Source organism: Dendropsophus ebraccatus, chromosome 1 (genome assembly GCF_027789765.1).
Source record: "Dendropsophus ebraccatus isolate aDenEbr1 chromosome 1, aDenEbr1.pat, whole genome shotgun sequence".
NCBI classification, from domain to species: Eukaryota; Metazoa; Chordata; class Amphibia; order Anura; family Hylidae; genus Dendropsophus; species Dendropsophus ebraccatus.
The window spans coordinates 107511070-107534841 of NC_091454.1; the positions used below are offsets into that span (position 1 = coordinate 107511070).

A 23772-nucleotide genomic window follows, 5' to 3' on the forward strand; every position below is an offset into this window, starting at 1 on the left:
CCCGCCACACCAGACCTGACCAATACCACCACACTGTGTCCTACCTAACCTGAACAATACAACCATGCTGTGACTGGATAACACCGTCATACCATACCTAACCAATACCACCATATCCCCCCCCCAAAAAAAGAAAACAGATTTGCTGGCAAGTCTGAATGGGAGGTGAGAGTTTAAAAAAAATAAAGTTGTTTCCTTCCCCCTGCTCTCTGGTGCCTGATACTGCTCAAGCCAGGGGTGGCTAGTGGTAAATACTGTACTGTGTGATACGATACTGTACGTGTGAAGCTACCCTAAGGCCAGTTTCACACATGCAGTATCACAGTGGATAAAGCCTCTTCCCACTTAACCCATCACTGTTGGGCTAATACGTTACCTACCTCCACTTCTGCTTGCCTCACTGGCTCCCTGACATCCAGCACAGCGAATGAGTGGCTGCAGCAGGGCAGTGCATTGATTGGCTGAGCAGGACACCAGAGAGCTGGGAGCCTGAGAGGCAAGCAGGAACACAGCCAGGTAACGTATTAGCCTCACAGTGGTTGGTTAAGTGGGAAGGGGCTTTATATACTGTCACCCCCCTTCTGTATGAGGACTTCTCTACACAGCTGTAAAGCCTAAATTCTGCAGTATTCATACCTTACTTTATCATAGATTACTTGGTGCTTGGTCCAGTAAATAATGCTTTTTATCGTTGGTGGATTGTGCCACCTTGACAGGGCTTCACGACAGCTGTGCCGTAGGCCCCGCCCTTTTGTAGCCTCATTGCCATCGAAACCCCACCCCCTCTGCGGCCATTGGAATGGGCAAGCCTAGAGGTCTACACCCCACCCCCTCTGGGTCAGCCCATTCTAATGCCCACTGAGGGGACAGGGTGCCCAGTTGGCACAATCAACCAACGATAAAAAGCTTTTTTCACTGGACCAAGTACTACAAAATCTATTATAAAGTAAGGTATGAAAACTGCAGAGTTTAGGCTTTACAGCTGTGTAGAGAGGTCCTCATGCAGAAAGGGGGTGACAATATCACTTTATCGGGACTCTGTCCCCGACAACCCACCTCCTTCAACCCCTAAACTTAAGTCATCTGTAAATTAAATAAACAATGCTGATTCCAAATCTGTAATTTGTAGCTTTCTTCTCCTTTATATTCCTCCTCTGTAAGCCTACCAACTAGGCATGTTAATGCATAGAGAGGACTACTTAGCTCAAGAATATAATGGAGAGGACTACTTAGACTCCTTTATTTGGGGCTTATAGCAAAGAAATGCAATAATATAGAAAGATAAAAATTGCAGATATAAAATCAGTGTTGTATACTCTATGTATGTATGTATAATCTACTGATAACTTAAAGTGACACTGTCACCCCCTTTTTGCATTCTGACTTATCTACACAGGTGTAAAGGGTAAATCATACGTCATAAGAGAAACTCAGGGAGACCAGCCAAACGACAACACTGCCGGCTGCTAGTGAAAGCGCTCAATGCAGTAAAGTCCTAGGTTCATTGCCCCCTGGGAAACATGAATATGCAAAAGAGGAGCCCGTGGAGCCTCATTGAAGAGTCTCAAAACACAGGACTAGCCAGATATCCCTCCGGGAAGGACCCAGCCAAGGGGCAGCTCCTGTTAGGAAACCACCAAAACCACCATATTAAGTGGCCTCATAAGTCAATGTAATGACAAGAGATAAACCAAGGCTAGGTAACCATCCACATACAGCTGTTTCAGGGTGTTGCCCCTCATCAGTGTGGAGCAGGATTCTGGCCAGGTGGGAGCAATGCCTAGTAGAGCCATAAGAAAAACAGATTGCTGAACTCAGAGAGACCAGCCAAATGACAACACTGCCGGCTGCTAGTGAAATCGCTCAATGCAGTGAAGTCTTAGGTGCATTGCCCCCTAGGAAACATGAATATGCAAAAGAGGAGCCCGTGGAGCCTCATGGAGCTCCATGGGCTCCTCTTTTGCACATCATACGTCATGGTGCTTGTTCAAGTAAAAAGTGATCTTTTATCAACTGCAGATTGTGCTAAGTGGGCGAGGCTTCACTGCAACAGCACCACTTAGCCCCACCCACTGCGCCCCTCATGGCCCCGGCCCTCCATGACGTCTTCGGCACATAGGCCCCACCCCCTAGACGCCCAGTGGTATGGGCTGACCTAGAGGGGTGGGGCCTAGACATTTAGGCTAGCCTGTTCCAATGGTCGGCGAGAGGCAGGGCCTATGTGCTTATGATGTCATTGAGGGGCAGGGCCAATGGTGGCGCTGTGGGCGGGGCTAAGTGGCGCTGTTTCAGTGAAGCCCTGCCCACTTAGCACAATCTGCAGTTGATAAAAGATCACTTTTTACTTGAACAAGAACCATGACGTATGATGTAATATAAGGTATGAAAACTGCAAAATGTATCTTTTACACCTGTGGAGAGAAGTCAGAATGGAAAATGGAGGTGACAGTGTCACTTTAAGTTTAGGAAGCGTTTTGGAGGTGACAGATTTTCCAACAACAGCTTTTTTTCGCCCTTATTTTTTTATTTTGGTAACAAAGCCTAAAAGCATTTTTTTAGAGATTGAATCTTCTCAATGGATGCTCAGTCATGGGTTCGGGTTTGAAAATATGTGGGTATTTTGCAACATAAAGTGGATCTTTTCTTTTGAAAAACTTTTTTTTTTTTAAATCGAAATAGGGTTAAAATTCTGCTCTTATTTTTTTCTCCTTCATTTAAATCTTTAAATCCTCTGTATAGACATTGAAGAGACAACATTTTGCATCCTGTCATAAAATTAATAAAATAATAACAAAAATATACAATAAGCTACTACGCTCCCACTGGTATTCACTGTTGGTAGTGAGAATGTTATGTTATATATCTATATTAATGCCACCAATTTGGAGCTCTGTATAAAAAAAACTTACATAATTAGACCTAAAAATGACAGTGTTAATGTAAGATGATTATTTGAAGCTTCAATATGCTCCAAGCAAGAAGTGCATTTATGTAAAGAATACAGATGGCACAGCTGAAACCTCAGCATCCCTTGGGGTATATCATTTTAATGTGTATTTCCTTTCAATGTTAACTTTAAACTGATATAATTAGACTGCATTATTCTTTAATGCCCAAAGTAAACAAATATTTTTTTTCTCATTTTCAGCTTCCATATCTTGCTGTGGAGTTTGAAAGTATTTCAATGTGCACATGGCACCTTCAGATTTTATGTGACCTTTGCAGCCATTTGTTCACACAATGTTTTTTCAGCTCTGTTTAAAATGATGTCCGTCATTTTGAGTCTAAAATAATGGACGTCATTTGGCTGTCTGGCCTTCCCTTAGTGCAATGACGGCTGTTGGTACATTATCCTAGTTTAGTTATTAATTGGACTTTGGGTGCGGCTTAATTGAAATGTCCATTGTATTTAAAACTGAGAAAGAACGGTGACAAAGAAAAACTGTGTGAACAACTAATAAAAAAAGTCCGCTGTTTGCAAAAGACGTCTGAAAATAATTGTCATGATCATTTTCTTGACATCTGCGGTGATAACGTCCATTATTCATTACATTGTGTGCAATGGACATCTGTCTTCCCATGGACTGCAATGCATTGCAGTGCAGTCAGTTAAATCGCGGCAATAACAGACTTTTTTTAAATGGCAAAAGCGCCCGCATTTTCTCTATTTTTGACATTGTGTGAACATAAACATTGGGGGAAATTTATCAAGGGCACCTTTTTTGGGGTGGATAATTGTATTTTTCTCCCATTTTTGGTCTAAGTGCTATTTATGAACCAGTATTTGACAGGCAAATGTTTTTTAGATGTGTCGTTTTTTTAATCTGCCTGTTTTGTGTATTCACCCAAAAATTTACATAATCTGGGATTTGTGCCCAATTCATTATTTGCGATTTTTTTAAAAGTCGCAAAAACTGGTGCAGGCCTATGTCTGGTGAGTGCCAGGTGAATTTGTTTGGGACTCTTTTTGCGACCTTTTTACTTAGACACATTTTCTATGACATTTCCATAAATCACACACAATATATTGGACCAAAATAAACACCAACACACATTAGAATAGTCGTACACATTAGACTTCTTAGTAAATGTCCCCCATTGTGTTTATTCCTGAGCTAAAAAGGTGCTGTTATTAAATGCATCATTACCAATGTACCCAACCACATCATCTTGAGGGAACAGTCATTTAGTTTGTTTGCATTCCTAATGTCCTACCATGTCTTGGCCATAAAGCTTGACCTACCCTCATCATTGCCTGAGGGTGATAAAGGATTATTGACATGTTCAAAAAGGTAACATTAAATTTCATTCCTGAGCAGATTCGGAAGTTATTTTGAAGGAAATTGAATGCCATTTGTACTACTGCATGAATGAAAAGACATTAATCATGGGGGTTTATTGTATGGATTCTCACAATCTTTAATGGGAATATCTGTGTCCTTTAACCTTATACTGGTCTGATGTTCCATTAATGGTACACTTGTCCTTAGGATTCCAATGCAATGGCTGTATTGTTTGTGCACTGATTAATTGGCAGTCCTTTGTAATCACTTGTTCATATGATGATGAGTTTAACTGATATTCTCAGCTACATTTCTTAAGACCCTATTACATGAATTGATAATAGGCCGTACTTGGCCAATTATCGGCCATTACGGCCCAAAATCACTTCCTCTAATAAAAAGCAACAATCAGCCGACATGCACGATGTTGGCTGATCATTGTCTTTCAATGTCTTTCAACATGTAACGATCGCCCAGGCAGCCCCCCTCCCACACACACAGCTCCTTGCACCACCACCCCTGCTCTTACCCGATCGCTGACGATGCGTTCAATAGTGGCGGCAGCAGACAGGAAACGAGGAGCAAGGGGGCACTGATCTGACAGGTCAGCGTTTGCATGCTGTAAAGATTGGGTCGTGTAATAGGGGCTTAAAGTTTCTTTTACACAGATATGGTTTGGGCTTACAAATACTGATTTCTGTCATACTGTCTGTACAGATTGATAATAATCTAATCACTATAATTTGTACATAAAAAATCTATTGCATTTTGTGGCATTCTGCCTATTGAGGCAGACCACGCAACCAGGGCCGTCTTAACAGCATTATGGGCCCCTGGGCAGAGGTGCGAATTGGGCCCCACCCCCCGCGGCCGCCGCCATCAAAACCCCCTATCTTTGCAACCCCGCCCCTAGCCAGTACAATTACGTACAATAAAAAATACAAATTATTGTTAACATAAACTTTAATTCACAACACAGTCTTTCAGCAGCGCAAAAACAAAAAATAACCGTGCGTGCATGCCTCACCAAACCAGACCAGGTTGGCTTCAAAGTATCCAAAAAACGCAATGGAGACAGCACTTCCAACAGCAATCTGCAGGGTTTATTGTCACACCAGTGCAACATGTCTCATATATACAAAGGGGCAACAACATGACTATTATATATGGGAACCATGTTGTCTCCCTGTATGTATACTGTATAATACAATATACAGGGAAACAACATGGCTTATATATAGAGAAGGGCAAAACAACATGTCTCATATATACAGAGGGGCAACAACATGACTATTATATTATATATGAGAACCATGTTGTTTCCCTGTATACAGAATACAGGGAAACAACATGGTTCATATATAATATAATAGTCATGTTGTTGCTCCTCTGTCTATATGAGACATGTTGTTTTGCCCTTCTCTATATATATGCCAGATAACAAGCAACAAATATTACCACCGCATACTGACTAACACCACCGCTGCTACTGACTAATCCACTGTACACAGATCACTATCACCTCATCTAGTCATATAGAGGTACCCAGCTCTACACAGGTTCTGTACACCATATACATTACAGTGCAGATACATCAAGTGACTCACATGGAACGTCTTCTCTGATCGGAGTTCTTACCTTTTCATCTTCTTTTCCATTTGCCCTGTGCCGTTATGAGAACTTCTCTGAGCCACGAATCCACAGAATCTGCCAGACAGACATATTAGGCTCCACACTCTGTCACCATCCTCATCTCTCTACACACTGCACATCTGTATTGGCCCCTTATAGATAGCTCCCCCTGTATCCCCCCCTTATAGATGGCTTCCCCCTGTATCCCCCCCTTATAGATGGCTCCCCCCTGTATTACCCCCTTATAGATGGCTCCCCCTGTATTACCCCCTTATAGATGGCTCCCCCCTGTATTACCCCCTTATAGATGGCTCCCCCCTGTATTACCCCCTTATAGATGGCTCCCCCTGTATTACCCCCTTATAGATGGCTCCCCCTGTATCCCCCCCCTTATAGATGGCTCCCCCTGTACACCCCCCCCGTATAGATGGCTCCCCCAGTATTACCCCCTTATAGATGGCTCCCCCTGTATTACCCCCTTATAGATGGCTCCCCCCTGTATTACCCCCTTATAGATGGCTCCCCCTGTATTGCCCCCTTATAGATGGCTCCCCCCTGTATTACCCACTTATAGATGGCTCCCCCCTGTATCCCCCCCGTATAGATGGCTCCCGCCTGTATCCCCCCGTATAGATGGCTCCCCCGTATTCCCCCCTTATAGATGGCTCCCCCCTGTATCCCCCCCTATAGATGGCTCCCCCGTATTCCCCCCTTATAGATGGCTCCCCCCTGTATCCCCCCCCTATAGATGGCTCCCCCGTATTCCCCTCTTATAGATGGCTCCCCCCTGTATCCCCCCCCGTATAGATGGCTCCCCCTGTATCCCCCTCTATAGATGACTCCCCCCTGTACCCCCCCCTCGTATAGATGGCTCCCCCCTGTACCCCCCCTCGTATAGATGGCTCCCCCCTGTATCCCCCCCTCATATAGATGGCTCCCACCTGTATCCCCCCTTATAGATGGCTCCCCCCTGTATCCCCCCCCCTCGTATAGATGGCTCCCCCCTGTATCCCTCCCTATAGATGGCTCCCCCCTGTATCCCCCCCTCTCGTATAGATGGCTCCCCCCTGTATCCCCCCCTATAGATTGCTCCCCCTGTATCTCCAACCCTCGTATAGATGGCTCCCCCCTGTATCCCCCCTATAGATGGCTCCCCCCTGTATCCCCCCTATAGATGGCTCCCCCCTGTATCCCCCCCTATAGATGGCTCCCCCTGTATCCCCCTATAGATGGCTCCCCCCTGTATCCCCCCCTATAGATGGCTCCCGCTGTATCCCCCCCATAGATGGCTCCCCCTGTATCCCCCCTATAGATGGCTCCCCCCTGTATCCCCCCTATAGATGGCGCCCCCCTGTATCCCCCCTATAGATGGCTCCCCCCTGTATCCCCCCTATAGATGGCTCCCCCTGTATCCCCCTATAGATGGCTCCCCCTGTGTCCCCCTATAGATGGATCCCCCCTGTATCCCCCCTATAGATGGCTCCCCCCTGTATCCCCCCTATAGATGGCTCCCCCCTGTATCCCCCCCTATAGATGGCTCCCCCCTGTATCCCCCCTATAGATGGCTCCCCCCTGTATCCCCCAATAGATGGCTCCCCCTGTATCCCCCCTATAGATGGCTCCCCCTGTATCCCCCTATAGATGGCTCCCCCCTGTATCCCCCCTATAGATGGCTCCCCCTGTATCCCCCCTATAGATGGCTCCAGCCTGTATCCCCCCCTATAGATGGCTCCCCCCTGTACCCCCCCTATAGATGGCTCCCCCATATTCCCCTCTTATAGATGGCTCCCCCCTCTATCCCCCCCCGTATAGATGGCTCCCCCATATTCCCCCCTTATAGATGGCTCCCCCGTATTCCCCCCTTATAGATGGCTCCCCCCTGCACAGCAGATAAAAAAAAAAAACACCCAACTCACCTACCAGCGCTCCCCCGTCGCTGCTTCCTCTCCTCTTCTGCCCCCGGCTGATGCGTCGCTCCCCGGGGGATTCTCCGGGAGCGCACACATCCGGAAGCTCAGTGTGCGCCCAGGCCGGGACTTCCGGTACAGGAAGCCCCAGCGAAGCACACTGAGGTTCCTGATGCGTGCGCTCCCGGAGAATCCCCCGGGGAGCGACGCATCAGCCGGGGCCGGATTTCCTCTTGCGACCGCAAGCAAGAAAGTGCTTGCGGTCGCAAGAGAAGGGGAAGGGGGGGGCGCGCAGGGCCGTCTTACCCATTGGGCATGGGAGGCGGCTGCCCGGGGACCCTTGCGTCCTAGGGGGCCCCTGCCCGCTGTCACAGCGGGCAGGGGCCCCCTAGGACGCAAGGGCCCCCGGGCAGCCGCCTACCATGCCCAATGGGTAAGACAGCCCTGCACGCAACTGCTATAGGGCTTGTTGGACAGGGGTATGTGTCTAGTTCCAACCCCATCTGATTAATTGCCACTGTAAAATTTGATGTACTGTATGTACATTGGTAGAAGAGTGACTGCACATATCTCATAAACCTGGCCAGTTATGTAGCCTGTCAACCTCTCCTCCCCTACCTGCTGTATCTCGTATACCTGCTGTGCAGCACTGCCATAAGGCTCAGATGGCAGTGAATATGAGGCAGCTCTGCTATTGATGCTGCTTTATGGGTCAGCCAAGGGAACTGTTGTATGAGAAACAAAAAATGTGCTACAGTTGCTGCTGATCCTGTTGCATGCAGGTTAATATGCAATTAGCAGCATATAGGCAAAAAAACTAAAACTATAGTTAAAAAGATACTACTCTTGTTTATCTTACTATTCCCCTTGTCTGTTTTCCTACATATTTGCATTTCATATGAACAACATTAGGATCCAGCATCACATTATGTCAGCACCCTCCTTCACCTTACAACACTCTGCACACGGAGCCTAGTAGCCACAGGGCAGTACTGTTGATGTCTCCAAATGTATTTTGGCAGAGAAGACAATTCGGATAAAATAGGGAAGATAAATCCATCTCTTTAAATGATCTCAGATTCAGTTATATATAAATCATCTGAAATGAGCCCCAGCGGGATTTCTTTATTATTCTCACAGCTGCAAAACTGCTTAGTTATCCTCCAAAAAATAGAATCAGATTTATCTAATAAATAATAGTTTTGGTCATGAATAGTTTTAGGACGATGGGGCAGGAAAAGGCTGAGGCTAAGATGGGCAGTGTTGCTAATTTCCTCGGTGGGATTTTGCCTTCTAGACCATTTAAAACAGAAGAATTCTCAAAATATATTCCTTAACACAGCTGAACGGCTTCTCTGCTCAGACTGAGTGACGGATCGCTCTGCCACTCAGGCTGAAGTGCCGCTGTTGTGTAGCTGGAGTCAGGAGGTCGGACCAATCAGCCTTTGGTCCGGGCTCCTGATCCAGTATAAATAGTAGTCAGAACCAGCATCTAATTGCTGGCTATTAGGTTAACTCCTGGTCCCAGCTTCCCCGTGTCTATTCCTGCGTACCTCATCCTAATTCCCTCTGACTGCTCGACTCTGTGATCTGACCTCCCGCCTGACCTGTGACTATCCTATTGTATTGCTGATTCTGTACTGCGTATTGGCGTGTTTACTACTCTCAATTGTGTTTTGTCTGTCTGTCTTGTTTAGTGTGTCACGTTTTTAGCATAGGGAACGTCTTCGTGGTTGTCCACTGCTGCCTAGGACCGAATGAGGCAAGTAGGCAGGGACAGTGGGTGGGTTCAGACTTAGGGCCCACAGTCTGATTGTGTTTGTACCTTCCTGCCCTGACAGTGACCTATAGGGAAAGAGGGAAATAATGCTAACACATCAATTTACCACTTTATTGTGTGCAAGGGGTATTTTATCACATCCATGGAGCAAGGAAAGTACAGTAGCAGGCCAACTCCTGGATAATCCGTAGTGAAGATGTGGGAAAAGGACCTCCAGCAAAATGCATTAATGTTCAGAAACTTAAATGTTGAATTCCAACATGTATCAATCGTTATCTGATCTCAGCCAATGAGTATGATTGGATAGTGATGTAAATGTGGTGGCGGTGTGACTACCTTGCCTCTTTGCATTAATCTGCATCCTGTTTCAGTATCATCTGTGGGCTAACAATTCAAACTGCTGTCTTTGTGAGCTAAAGATATTCGATCGCCTGCTTACATTATGCTTTTCATAACAGAAGATCTACAGTTTTGCAGATCAGCTTGTAGTGGGGAATTATTAATGTGTGCCTGGGTGTACTCGGTAGAAAAGGGGCAGATTTTCCCCCACATACACCCTGCTCGCCTAACAGGCTGGTAGGGGGCATTACAAGACAAGGAGGAGGCATAGCCTTCTTCCACACCTGATTTGTCATGATTTACACGGTCTGGCTATGTTCACACTGCGTATGATTCTGTCCGTAATTCGTACACCGCCGTACATGTGTGGCTGAAACTATGGGAGTGGGAAAAATCGACATGCGGCCGGATGCGTACGAACCGCAAACATACGCCCGTAGTACAGTTATGCTTTCCTAGCTTGTTTCGAAGCGCTCTGAGGCAGGTCATTTACTTGAAGATCTTCGCCCAGCCCCGTCAACCACACAGAACTTTTTGGATCGAAAAATCAAGTTCAATTTGGCTGAAATAAGTACTTCGTACGGGACCGCATGGAAATCCATGGCCGTGAGCTCATACGTAGTGTGCACTGTGCGGGCGTATATTGTATACTTTCAAGCAAACGCATCAACCTCAAAACTAGGTGCATATATTTGCGGTTCACAGTACGGACGGAATCATACGCAGTCTGAACATAGCCTCTAGCAGGTATAAAACATAGCAAAAATCTACACCTTCTCCAGCGTAAGGCTCAAATCCTCCGTATTTACTAAGAGGTGAGTGCCTCTTAGTAAATTTTTTGGGGTGCATGGTAGCAGGGCTTTATTTAGGACTGGCGAACAGGTGCATCAGTCTTGATTAATTTCCCTTATTATCTTCTGTGTGCTTTCTCCATTGATAAAGTTTACCTGTCATTTCACAAAACTTTTGACATGCCATAGAGACATAAATAAAGCAAAAAATTGGCCGCATCTCTATGCCTCTGTTCACACTGCAGGTTGCATGCTGCATGTGGCTTAAGTACTGGAGAGGCCATTGCTAGTGTGAGAATGCTAGAGTAGGACCATGTCTCTAAGGACACCTTAACGTGGTGACATGGTACACTCTGATCAAATAGTTTGCTAAGATCCTCATTTTTTAATATCTATAGAGCAGGTTTTTATTGTGTGTATGCCAGGGGTAGTATATACGGTAAGCGCTTGCATCTGTATGTCATAGACACATGTCAAAAGTTTTCATCGGTCCGGGTCTGAGTGTTCAAACCCATACCGATTGGGAGATAGAGCTGGGAGAAGACCGCGCTCAGCGCTGTTCTCTCATGGTTCGTTGTCATGTGATCATTCTGGCTTATAATGTAGCTCTATAGAGTCCAACAGATTATGCTGACACAGAGTGGGGAGAGGACATGCTAAAGCGTGGTTCTCACCCAGCTCGTTCTCCCGATCGGCACAGGTCTGAACACTCAGAACCAGACTGATCAAATCTTTTGACATGTCTCTATGACATGTCAAAAGTTTTGCGATTGGCATTCAATACAATATTCTATCATATGTAATCAATAAAGCATTTCTCAAAAGTCTTTTCTGGTTACACATGATGGCATCCAGTCCTATCTATCTCTAAATCATTGATGGTTTAATAGTACACTGTAATCTACTGGTGACTTCAAAACAGGAATCAGTAGATTTGGCCCCCAGGATCTTCTTTTGCAGGTTTCAACAAAGAAACATCATAGTCAAAAGCTCATGACTTAGTGAGCCTGCCACCACACATTCATTGTCTTATCTGTTCTTGTTTATATGATAGGAAAAAAAAATCCCACCTGCTCCAAAAGTACAGCTCTGTAGCCTTTCATACATACACCTTGGAATGTGTGTCCTACACTGGCAGCAAAGTGTGGAAAAATGTATTTTTAGAAAGACCATAATTCACAAATATTATATTTGAACAAGTATATTTTACAAGTATTATTATTATTATAATACATCATTATATTAGTACTAATAAATTATATGGATTATACATTTAAACATGTTTCTATGGTTCTTTTCTCTAGCCAGATAAGCAATACATTCCTGTAAATGTTCCAAACCAGTGATCTTATGGTATATATATTAAATGAAGCTAGTTCATGGATAACCTAACATGTAAAAGACATCAGCCAAAGCTAAAGTCTGCTATACCCATCTTTTTTCTTTTCTTTTGTAAAATCCAAGTTTCATTATCTGAAAACACACTGTGCAATAGATGTATGTTCTAGTAATATTACAATATCTTGTTCCCAAGGTAAAAGAACAACTTAAGTTGAATGATCTAACTGTGGATGGCTACACTACCATGGAAACCATATTAGAAGATGTGTTTAATTTTTTATCACCCAACCACTCATCTGGGATTTTAGAAGCAATAGAAAAAGTGCAGCATTGTCTTTCGCTAAAGGTATGTCTTCGCTATATGGGTATCTGTACATTATATTTCTTTAAAAAACTACTACTTTATTAACATACAATATTTGTGTTTCATTGTGTTCAATACACATACAACTTTTTTGGGGATAATTCTACCTGTTTAAACTAAGCATAAACTAAATTTTGTGTGTAAAAGGACAACTAGGGACCGCTCTCAGGGCTGGGGGATGGTTGGTTGGCGGCTAGCATCTGGAACATAGGACAGGGTGGAGATCGGGTGGCCCGGGGGGGGGGGGTTGAGGCTCTTGGGGGGGGGGGGGAGGGGGGGCTGGACTACAGGGCGCCTGTCAGGGCGGGGGGGGGGGGTTGTTGTGGCCACAGTAGTTAAACTTACTGGAAATACGCCCGTGTCGTGACATCACCTTTTATTAAAAAAAAATTGAAGCCTGTCTAAACTACTATACATGCATTTCCCATAATTAGTGTACATTAGGAATTTGTCTAACTTTGCTTATGTAATAACATATTTTAAAAAAATTGCCCGAAGTTCTCCTTTAAGGGGGGCATGCACCTTCAGTGAGGTCAATAATATCTTTTGTCTCTTCCTCCTGTCCTCCTCATACACAAAGGAGGGGTAAGCTTATCTAATCTAGAACAAAGGGGTCGGGCAGTGATTTTCCATCACACCCAACCCCTATCCTGGGAGACCCCCATACACTTTATACTTATGGCTAAACCCACCGACAATGGTGGATTGGGCTGACAGAAGTTTAACGTTTGGTAGACTTTTATGCTTTTGATCTTAAGCTACACAATACCTGTCTTATATATTGTACTCCGTGAGTCTTTAATTTCATCTGATCTGTTGTCTTGGTTTTAGACAAAGTCATTTTTTTTCTCTGATTAATGCTAATTGGTTGCAAGGGAGCAATTTTGTGAACAACCTGAAATCATTCACCATAATACACAAAACAATAATCGTTAGTTATGATCACAATTACAATCGTAGTTACAATCAATTGTATACTTTTGTATACGACTGATCGTAATAACGAATGAAAGAGCGATGTGTACATACAGTACACCCAAAGATTTATGAACGATTAATGAGGATTTTATGGTCAGCTCAAAACATGCGATCAACGACTTATGAACAATTCTAGTTGTTCGCTAGTTGTTTGATCGTTGCCTGCATGTACACGGAAAGATCATTGCCTAAATTTAAACGATATAACAATTTTTTTGAACAATCTTTCCGTGTAATAGGTCCCTAAGAGTGAGTCAGTTTTTAACATATAATTCTTGGAAAGCAGATAAAATTGAGTCTCCCTGTTTCTGTCATGTGAGACCACCTAATAAAATCATCTGTCTTTACATAGAGCTGCTAAATGATGTTCTTTAATTTTGCTGGACAGAGACATAACCCCTAATGAATAATATTGTGACACAAATTAAATTCTTTAAAAGTTGGACAGGGAAAATGTTGACATTCATTAATATTAATGTTCATGTCATTTTTTTTAGAATCTTTGCTGGATGGACTCCATTCTTGAGTTTACACGGGAACAAATGGATAACTTATGTTCTTTACTACAGGAGCAAACAAAACTGGGAAAGTTTAAGATGGTAATATTTTTTGGCTTAATATTAGTCATGTCAGTGCCAGGACTGTTCACTCGAAGTGACATTATAGTATAGTTTTCCGCATGCATAGCCAAAAGAGTTATGTAGTTATATGGCAAAAATATGTTAGTTTCCATTGTTGACATAGCATGGATAAGTGTTATTTAGCTCACCAGCACATAATAGTCAGACTGTTAATGGGATACACATACCTTACTGACCTTATTTTTCTTCACATACAATCAGCAGATAACACTACCCCAATCATTGAAAGATCATATTTAGATGGTACAACTTTATTGGTGGATAAATTTAGGTGGATATAAAATACATATATTCGCTCCATCTAACTGGCTAAATACATTTTTCAGGCTTACATAGTTGATCGCCTATCTTCAAGATAGCCTACCAATCACTGATCAATCCATTACCATAAATAACCTGTTCCCTTGCTCTCCCAGTGTATACCACACAATAGGAACTCTGTATAGTAGGATTCTACATACTAGGATTCTGACTCGCAGGTCATGGGAAGCTGCAAGGTTCTGCACATGCTTTATAGAGAAGACTTCATATCGGGCACCATGACAGAAATGGGAAAATGGCCATCCTGTGTGCTATACCAGACAAGAAAGCTATGGAGCCCAGTGTTCGGGTCTCCTGCATTGCCACAACTGGTAATAAAGGCTATAAATGGGCTACGCATGGAAGGAATAGACTAGGTTCTAGTTGTGGGTATTTGAAAGTTGTTTTTTAAATATGACAGCACTTTAATATTTTATTCAACTTCAGATCAACAACAGATCAGCTTTGTGGGTTCATCCTATGAAACTTGTGATAGCAACATATGCTTTTACTTATCAGATAAATCACAATTGTGCTGGGATCCTATTAGTTTTCCTGAAAGCCCCAAATCAACAACCATGTGGGCTTCATTAATACTTCATATTATAAAAAAGTGATTTAGTATAAATTTAGTTATGTACATTGCCCATTGACTGATTTACAAATAAATCTTAAAAAGGAACCTAGCAATATTTGTGCATTTCTGTATTTTTGTTCCAGGTCCTCTATTTCATTTTTCCACCACATGTATAATGATCCTGTTAACAGGACACTTGTGGAGTGATGCTGAACTCTTCACCGTCTCAAAGACAAAATCATCAGTGCATTATTAGCAAATACTTGGCTGATGAAGGCCGTGATTAAAAACAGAGAGCTCAGGCCACGCTGCCATTAATTTTCTGATGATATCCCACATATCTTTCAGCCAAATGATGAAGACAAGACTGAAGAACAAAACTCCTTATACAATAAACAAAAGCAGGGCCAGGCCACTCACAGCAGACAACTGCTATAGCTCTTGAATCACCCTTAACTAAACCCAGACTAAATGAGTAAAATGCAAGGTATCTCACATACTGTCAAGCCATGCCATTTAACAAGATGAGGTCTAAAATATATAAGGGAATACAATAAATATAAACTCCATAAAAATGTTATCAGAAGACTTCCCATGGTTAATAGGATGTACCAGAAATTGTCAAAAATCATTGCATATGCCTTGCTGTTGCTTGCAGATCTCACAGTAGGCTCCCGTTCTCTGGCCTTTAACTACCAAAAAAGGTTGGCAGAAAATTTGATAAAAAACAAAACAAAACACTATGTATGAGACCAGTCGTTCCGTGACCCGGCCGGATCACGGAATGGCCAGTCTCTAAAAAGATCAGTACCGGCCTGATGGTCTATAGGGCTGAAGAGTTCTGATGTGGGCGCATCTGTGTGCGCCCGCATCAGAACTCCCCACTGCTCACTATGGAGTGTGCAGCCGGAGCCGCTCGCTCCATAGTGTGCACTGACAGGGTTTTTTGTGGCCGCTATGCAATGAATAGAGGACGCAGACAACTGACATGTCATGGGTGCCGCTAGGGATCCCAGCAGGAGTTTATACTATGTGTATACACTCCGGGACAGGACTCCCTCAGAAGGCAGCACTACGTAAGTTCTGTGGGAATCACATTGTTACAACAGCCGTGCTTCCCACGGAACTTACTTTGTGTGAACAGGTTTTGCATAATGCTGACAAACCCCAAAATTTTCAGAGATCCGATTAACACTACTAGCAACCAGTTTGTTAGATGTAACTATCATCTGCTCTACTCAAAGCACAAATGGCTATTTTGCCATGCCTTTCCCCAGCTTACATTGCATCTTGTCAGCATTGTTTAAATTTGTACAAATAAATATTATTATTACACAAATTAATAAATAGTGTTACATGTTATACTTTACAGCTCTATCCTTCCAATTCTGTTCTACTTAAAGCATTAAGACATGATCTCTACAACAGAGCTGACCTTAGGAAAAATCTTGGATCAATCCTGGCAGTACATGATCTTCTATCTGATGTGTGTGAATGTTTACATGCCTTACAAGAAATTAGTGTGACAAACAGGTAAGTTGGTCCATGTTCTCAATAAAAGCTGTTTGTATCAGGGTGCCCTTACACACACTTTTGGTCGGGCGTTTTTATTGGTGTTTTTTTCCAGGATTTTAAGGCAGTTTGAAGCCAGCCTCATTCATGCATTTCTGTAAGTGTTGATGAGCAGTGATTGTAAGGCTGGATATTTTCTGGATTACACTGGGGTGCAAGAAGTGAGGAGAAATACTATTGAATAAAGGGATGAGGTTCTGAAAAATAATATTAATACTGTATAAGGACAGCTGTGAATGTACAAAATGTGGAAAGCTTGCCTAATAACATGTTTTTTTTTTTGGACAGGAAGCTTTAGATTATGAAAAATGTTAACATTAGATCTTTGGCAAAATGCAGAGTAGAGGTAAGGGTCCTACCCGATCATACACAGCCCGATTATAAAATGTAAATGAGCGCCTACCTGGTGAATCAGTGCTTGTTTGAGTGAGCAATTTTACCTAAAAATAAAATAAAGTATTTACTTACGTTACCACATTCCCTGGTGTCCTCGGGCCTTCACCAGTCTCTGCAGCTCCAGCTCTGCCTTCTGTTCCCTTCTGTTCTTGCCTTCTGTCCAATGATTTTAGGTCCAGACCTAAAGAAATGATCAGCCGATGATTGTTTCATTGCTCCGTGATCGATTATTGCTCTGTGTAATAGGGCCCTCAGCTAAAAAACTGAAATCAGAGAGAAAATAAAGGGTGGCATACCATTGTGGAGAGCATTTTGTAGGTGAATCACTGGCACCATTTTTGAAAGATTCAGTTTCATGGTCTAAATTTTGTGTGCTGTGTACTTGTATTCATTCATATTCCTCAGGTTCTGTAAATAAGTGTTTATAGTGAGAAAGGATTTAGGTGTTTAGTCATTTTCTTGTAATTGCTTCATAATTTTTATGCTTTTATCTCTTCTAACTTGTTTGATTAAAATGTTCATGTTGGATATTACAATACACATACTGTATATGGCTATGTTCACTCATTGTATTTTGCTCAGTATTTCTGTCAGTATTTTGGTATTTGTAACAAAAATCAGTAGTGGAGCTGACAGAGCTAAATTCTAATGGAAAGATTTGCAGTTTCTGTGTTTTCAACCCACTCCTGGTTTCAGTTGACAAAATACTGACCAGAAGATTGAAGGAAATATTATGTATGAACATAGCCCATTGCAAAAACGATTAAGGTTATAACTAGAGATGAGCAAACCTTGAGCATGCTCGAGTCCATCCGAACCCAATTGTTCGGCATTTGATTAGTGGTGGCTGCTGAAGTTTTATAAAGCCCTAAGGCTATGTGGAAAACATAGATATAGTCTTATAGTCTTAGCGGAGAGCTTTATCCAACTTCAGCAGCCTCCGCTAATCAAATGCCGATCGTTCGGGTTCGGATGGACTCGAGCATGCTCGAGGTTCGCTCATCTCTAGTTATAACATGCATCACAAGATGAATGAAACAGTTGTAGAAATTTTTGCAACGAATCCACCGTGTACAAACATACTCTTAGATTCCCTGTAGTAGTTTGTTGCAAAGTGCACCATTGTTTAGACACTTGCCATTTATTTTTTAACAAAACTATAGTAGTAATTTTGTTGAATGCCACTGCTATTAGTGTTTTGTAACCATGGAATTTTATTGATAGACAAAAAAATCAAGATGAAGAAGAGAATCCACTGTCTGGTGTTTCAAGGCAAATTGAAAGGGTATCAGGTTTGTATAAATTTCCCTTATTTGTGTTTTTTTTTTCTAAGGGTACATACACAGAGAGTGGTAACAGAACACTGTCAGTACCATTCTATAGAAACACAGCAAAACTAACACTGCAGAATTCCTGCCATTTAGTCCCAGCTGAGGAATATTGCTATTGAAAGCTGCCTCCACATTGTGGTAAAATCACAACATAAACCATATACAGTATAAAAGCATGCTTCTTACATACATATTTGTGCGGCTTTCTGTGAAGTCTCTGCCTAAATTGTTCTTGCATTTTGTAGGTAATAAAATGAGTCCTTCTATACATGCAGTACCAATATTACGTTTAGCAGCCTTTTTTATATTATTGATGACATGTACGCAAGTTCTATACATCCAGATGTGTAAACGAATGCAGATTTCCTTAATCTAAGCTCTCGCCATACTTGTATAAGTGTTTGTTTTAAACACAACTAAAAGCAATTCGGTGTCATAGAAACTAGACCTTTGGTATCCTTCATTCATAATGATTTCCAGAGCTGTAGTCTGATTGAACTGGTGTGAACTTTGTGCTTTACTGTTGTAGAGCATCAATTGTATTTTCTAAATAGAATTTTTAAATTTAAATTGCTATTGGCGTGTAAGAAGTATTATTACAGTATGATATAAGAGTGCTAAACTGCTCTCGTTTGTATATAGCAACAATACTTACAATTGATCAGTAAATGCTGAAAAAATCCATAACTGCTTGGAATCCAAGAGCTCAATATCTTTTTCTCTTGGTTTGCTTTTGACATCTAGTTTGCATGCAGCTCTGCTTTTCTTTTTACTACTTTGTTTTTAAAAAGTTTTTTTTTTTAATCTTGCTGAGTATTACATTACTGGTCTTACCTTCAGGTAGGCAATCAATGTATAAGCAGTGAATGTAGATTATTAGTGCTCAGATGAATAACTTTCATACATTCATCCACATTGAACCCCATTTAAAAGAAAAAATAATGTCCTTCATTTTGAGGTTAAAATGACATCCGTCATTTTGCTGTTTTGCCGCCTGTCAGTGCAATGACGGCTGTTTGTACATTATTCTAGTTTAGGTGGACTAATCGGTCTTTGTGGCCTTTGGGTGTGTCTTTAATTAAAAAAATCCATTGAATGTAATAGTAAAAACGGTGGAAGAATGGTAAAAAAAAAAAACTATGTGTGAACAAGTAAAAAATTACATTGAAGTCAATTACATTGTAGCAATAACGTCTTTTTAAATAGAGATTGTGTAAAGTTGGGAGAACAAAGCCAAGAACTGTACTGTACTACAAAACTTGGTGTCACCTGCCAAAATAAAAACATTGCTGTTAATCCCATCCACTGTATCAATAATAAATCAGTTAAATGGAAGCAGACCAGTACTGAACCTTGGGGTACATCACAATACAGCGATTTTGGAGTGTTGCCTAGAGACACCAAAATGTGGGACAACCCTGCTAAAGACCGTAATTTATCAATTATCAATATCAATAGATAGAAGGGTTGTAACAGCTGATAGTGGAGGGTTAGCTAGGTTTAGTGATAAAAAGTGCAGGCTAATGACTTCTGACACTAGAATTCCATGAAACATTTACTAAATGGTTCTTGTACAGAAATCCAACAATCATACAGTCTTGTATAGAACACATAAGATGAAGCCAAATTCTTCAGTTAAAGGGACTGTGACCACATATTCTTACTTTCAAGCATAAAAGCTTTAAGGCACTTTAGTAGGATTATAGTTTGTTGTTTTGGGGTTAGAAATCTACATAAAGGGAACTCAGAAAAATTAGACTAGACTCTACTTACAGGGATCTTCACAGCTTGGCTTGCTATGGTTAAGAAGAAATATTTGTACTCACAGAAGAACACTGCAGATCTGTCACATGATACCTGGGGGGATTCATGCAGGAACATGATCATTGGCGTGGAGACCAATCAGCACCATCTCTAACCAACCAGAAAACTACTAAGAGAACAGTAAATGTCAGGGGGCCCTTCAGCAGAAGATTAGCCCACTCTGGACTAGAAGAAGGCTGTAGAATGTAGAACCTATAATCTAATTCTAACTTTCTCTATTATAGAAGGTTATTTGTCCCTAAGTGTATTTATAAAGATACAAACATCCTTTGCAGTCTGTATCTAATACTTTACCTAATCCTCTGTAAGGGTGCTGTATGCCGGGCACTGCCATCTTGGTGACGTCAATGCATTGCAGTGGTGCATTCCAGTGCTGGTACACAGGGATGACTAACTACTGAACGGCCCCACAAAAAAAAAAAATCACATTTTGTTATGAAACTCAGTAGTCACGAGTGGAATAGAAAGAAAGACATGGACAGTGATCCCTGCGCTGTTCCCACTCACTGTCCCTGCCTACTTGCCACAGACAGCCCTCTGGCATAGGTGGTACACAAAACATGGACAGACAAACAAACACAATAGATCAGTGTGGACAAACCGGGTCAGCAATGTCGCACAACAAAAGTACAAAATCGGATCCTAAAGAATAGTCAGAGTCAGACATAAAGATCGAGGCAGGCTGCAAACAGGGAGAGTCAGGGAACAAAAGCCAAAAGGTCAGACCCAGAAATATACTCAGATATAAAGAACAGACAATAACATAAGCAGGCAGAGTCTAGCTCAATAACCAGCAAGGTCTATACAGACTGGGAGTGTTATATACTGTAGGAGGCCAATTGGACCATCCCCCTGAACTCCAACCACAGGCATCTGACAACAAAACACATCCACTGGCAGGAAGACCTGCCAGTCACAGAAAGAACAAAAACAAGATTAACTATGAAGTGGCCGAGCAGAAAACAGAAGTCAGGTATGTCCGGGTGTGAGCAGACAAAATAAACCAGTGTTCAGACTAATGCAAAACAAAACACAGAAACAGAACAAATTCAAGAAAATCAGCGCAAAGATACAGTCCTGACACATTTAGAAAAAAAAGTAATAAGTAAATGTAAAAGTAAAGTAAATAAAAAGCCCTGTGATTGGTTCTTTTTAAAGCAGGTCCAAGGCCTTAAACTGGAAACGTCCTTTTTTCTGTGGAGGAAAACTCTTCTTTGGCTTGACCTTTGCAGACAATCAGGTTGAGCTTAGGGGCAAATTCAGGAGGCTGTAGTTTGTCTTAAAATATTTCCCTATTTACTTGTCTCTGCATGTCTATAGTGTTCCACAGGATGCTGAGAACTTACAGTTGACTAAATGGTCTAACAAGCAGGAGCTGGGCTAGCAAAAAATGTGCCCTGACCAACAGTTTTAGACTAGTTTTAGGTTTACCCCTTCGCCTATTAATAAGGGCTGGACTATAGACTGCTCTCATTGGTTGAGGGGTGTAACGGCACATTGTGGTGTCTGTTATCCCCTACCTGCTCTGGGTCACACTGTACTGTGATCATCTCCCTTTCTCTCAGCCTGCTTGTCCTCTGGCAGTTTCTCTTGCTCTGAGCTGGCCTCCTGGAGGATTGGGCTCCCTCTAGTGGCCGACATGTGCCTGTCCACCTGTATTTATTAGCTCATCCCACAAGCTCTAGAGTCTTCTGGTATGTTCTCCTGAGGGTATATAAAGTCTCCACCACCTCACATCTTTGCTCAGTTGTTGTTGTTTGTCAGTCAGCAACCATGTCTGTGCTGCCTGGATTTTCACCACTTCCTAGTGATCTTCTTGTTATTTGGATTCCCAACCATTCCTAGTTCTAGCTCAGCTCTAGTCTGAACTATGTCCTAACGCTGCATCGTACACTTCTACCACAGAGGAAGAGTACCTACTCTTGGACTCCAGCACTCCTTTAATTCTTCAGTCGGTGGTCACCAAGGTCCTTCCTTGAGGGTAGAGACCTGGGACTTTCCCCCAGCGATGTCCAACCGGCCTTGCGACCTTGCTCCTTAAACTCCGCTCCTCAGGGAATGGATACCAGCACTCCTTGATCCAATTGATCCACCTCCTCATGCTTGGACCAGCCATTACAAGAGACATCATATGACCAAAGCTTATTACTTCTATACACATGACTATATATTTAAGTGTATGCTCTTAAAGGGAACCAATCACCCAGAAAATCAATGTAAAGACAAGGATAAGTGCTGATAGATCACCCAGCACACTTCCCAAATATGCCCCTGTAACCTCTGTGCCCCCCTCAATTAGACAGTAATCTTACTTTGTTCAGGTCACGCGCTGTATGTAAATTTTTGCTAAGTAGTCCTGGTGGGCGTATGTAGTCCTGGTGGGCGTATGTAGTCACGGTCCAGGGGCGTATGTAGTCACGGTCTGGGGCTGTAATCACGCCCAGAGGGGCGTGATTCGGAGGCTTGCGGTCAGCGTCGTCTCCCGCCGTACTGCGCATGCGCGGGTTCCCAAACACGTCGGCGCGGCTGCGACGCGGAACGCAAGCCGCCGGATGACATCACTGGACCACAAGCCTCCGAATCACGCCCCTCTGGGCGTGATTACAGCCCCAGACCGTGACTACATACGCCCCCAGACCGTGACTAGATACGCCCCCGGACCGTGACTACATACGCCCACCAGGACTACATACGCCCACCAGGACTACTTAGCAAAAATTTACATACAGCGCGTGACCTGAACAAAGTAAGATTACTGTCTAATTGACGGGGGCACAGAGGTTACAGGGGCATATTTGGGAAGTGTGCTGGGTGATCTATCAGCACATATCCTTGTCTTTACATTGATTTTCTGGGTGATTGGTTCCCTTTAAGCTGTGTGTAGCAGGGTGACAAGTAAAGTAGTAGTACATACAAATAATATACAATACTTAAACATAGTTTACAGAACTAAGCATAGTATTCCTCAGTCACACGACAACCCTATACATAAAGCAGCTGAGAAATGGGTAACAGGACACTGCAGGGGAATAGTGTCAAAAGTTCAAAACATATACACAACCACCAATCTGTCAAGGTTTCTACTTAACTCTATAAAGACAAATCAGATTAGTTTGAAAATATCAGTTTAACAGTGTTGGATATCAGTTATATAATTTTAGGAAACTAAAGGAGTTATGTAAACTGGGTAAAACAGCCTGCTTGGCTGTTCCTAGAATCCTGGCCACCACAACCAGGCTGTGAGCCCTCATTATAGATATAGGTGCAGGGTAAAATACAACTCTTTCTTTGGACGAACCACAGGTCCTGCCTACATAATATCCCAGTCTACTCTGCAAGAAATTATATAAGAACACAACTCCTTTTAATAGCTATGCATATATTATATACATGGATATTCTATACATTATAGACATTTTAATATTCTTTTTACTTTGGCAGTGACAAGAAAGTGGATGAACTGCAGTGATGGTAAGTCTATTTTGATTTCCACTCCATGATTATGGGTTATGTGTGGTATCGCAACTCAAACCCTTTCAAAAACCAAACACAGACAGTTACAATACCAAACACAGCCTGTACACAAGACTGTTGCTGTTTCTTCAAGAAGCAACTATATTTTTCTAATCATATACAGCCCCTTTAATATTTATTTCAGTAGAACTTGGAAACCTAAGGACAAAAAATGCTACGAAGAGTCAGATTATTGTAGAGAC

At 42.4% G+C, this 23772-nt stretch overlaps 1 protein-coding gene across 1 annotated transcript in view; it reads left to right on the plus strand.

The window, feature by feature from the left end:
- The window catches only part of CPED1 (cadherin like and PC-esterase domain containing 1), a 178782-nt gene that overhangs the window by 83689 nt on the left and 71321 nt on the right, over positions 1-23772 (plus strand). Inside the window, exons 9-13 of the mRNA XM_069976564.1 lie at positions 12267-12419; positions 13913-14014; positions 16306-16466; positions 18126-18193; positions 23498-23527. Of these exons, the coding sequence (XP_069832665.1) occupies positions 12267-12419; positions 13913-14014; positions 16306-16466; positions 18126-18193; positions 23498-23527 (514 nt within the window). The remainder of the gene's footprint in view (positions 1-12266; positions 12420-13912; positions 14015-16305; positions 16467-18125; positions 18194-23497; positions 23528-23772) is intronic.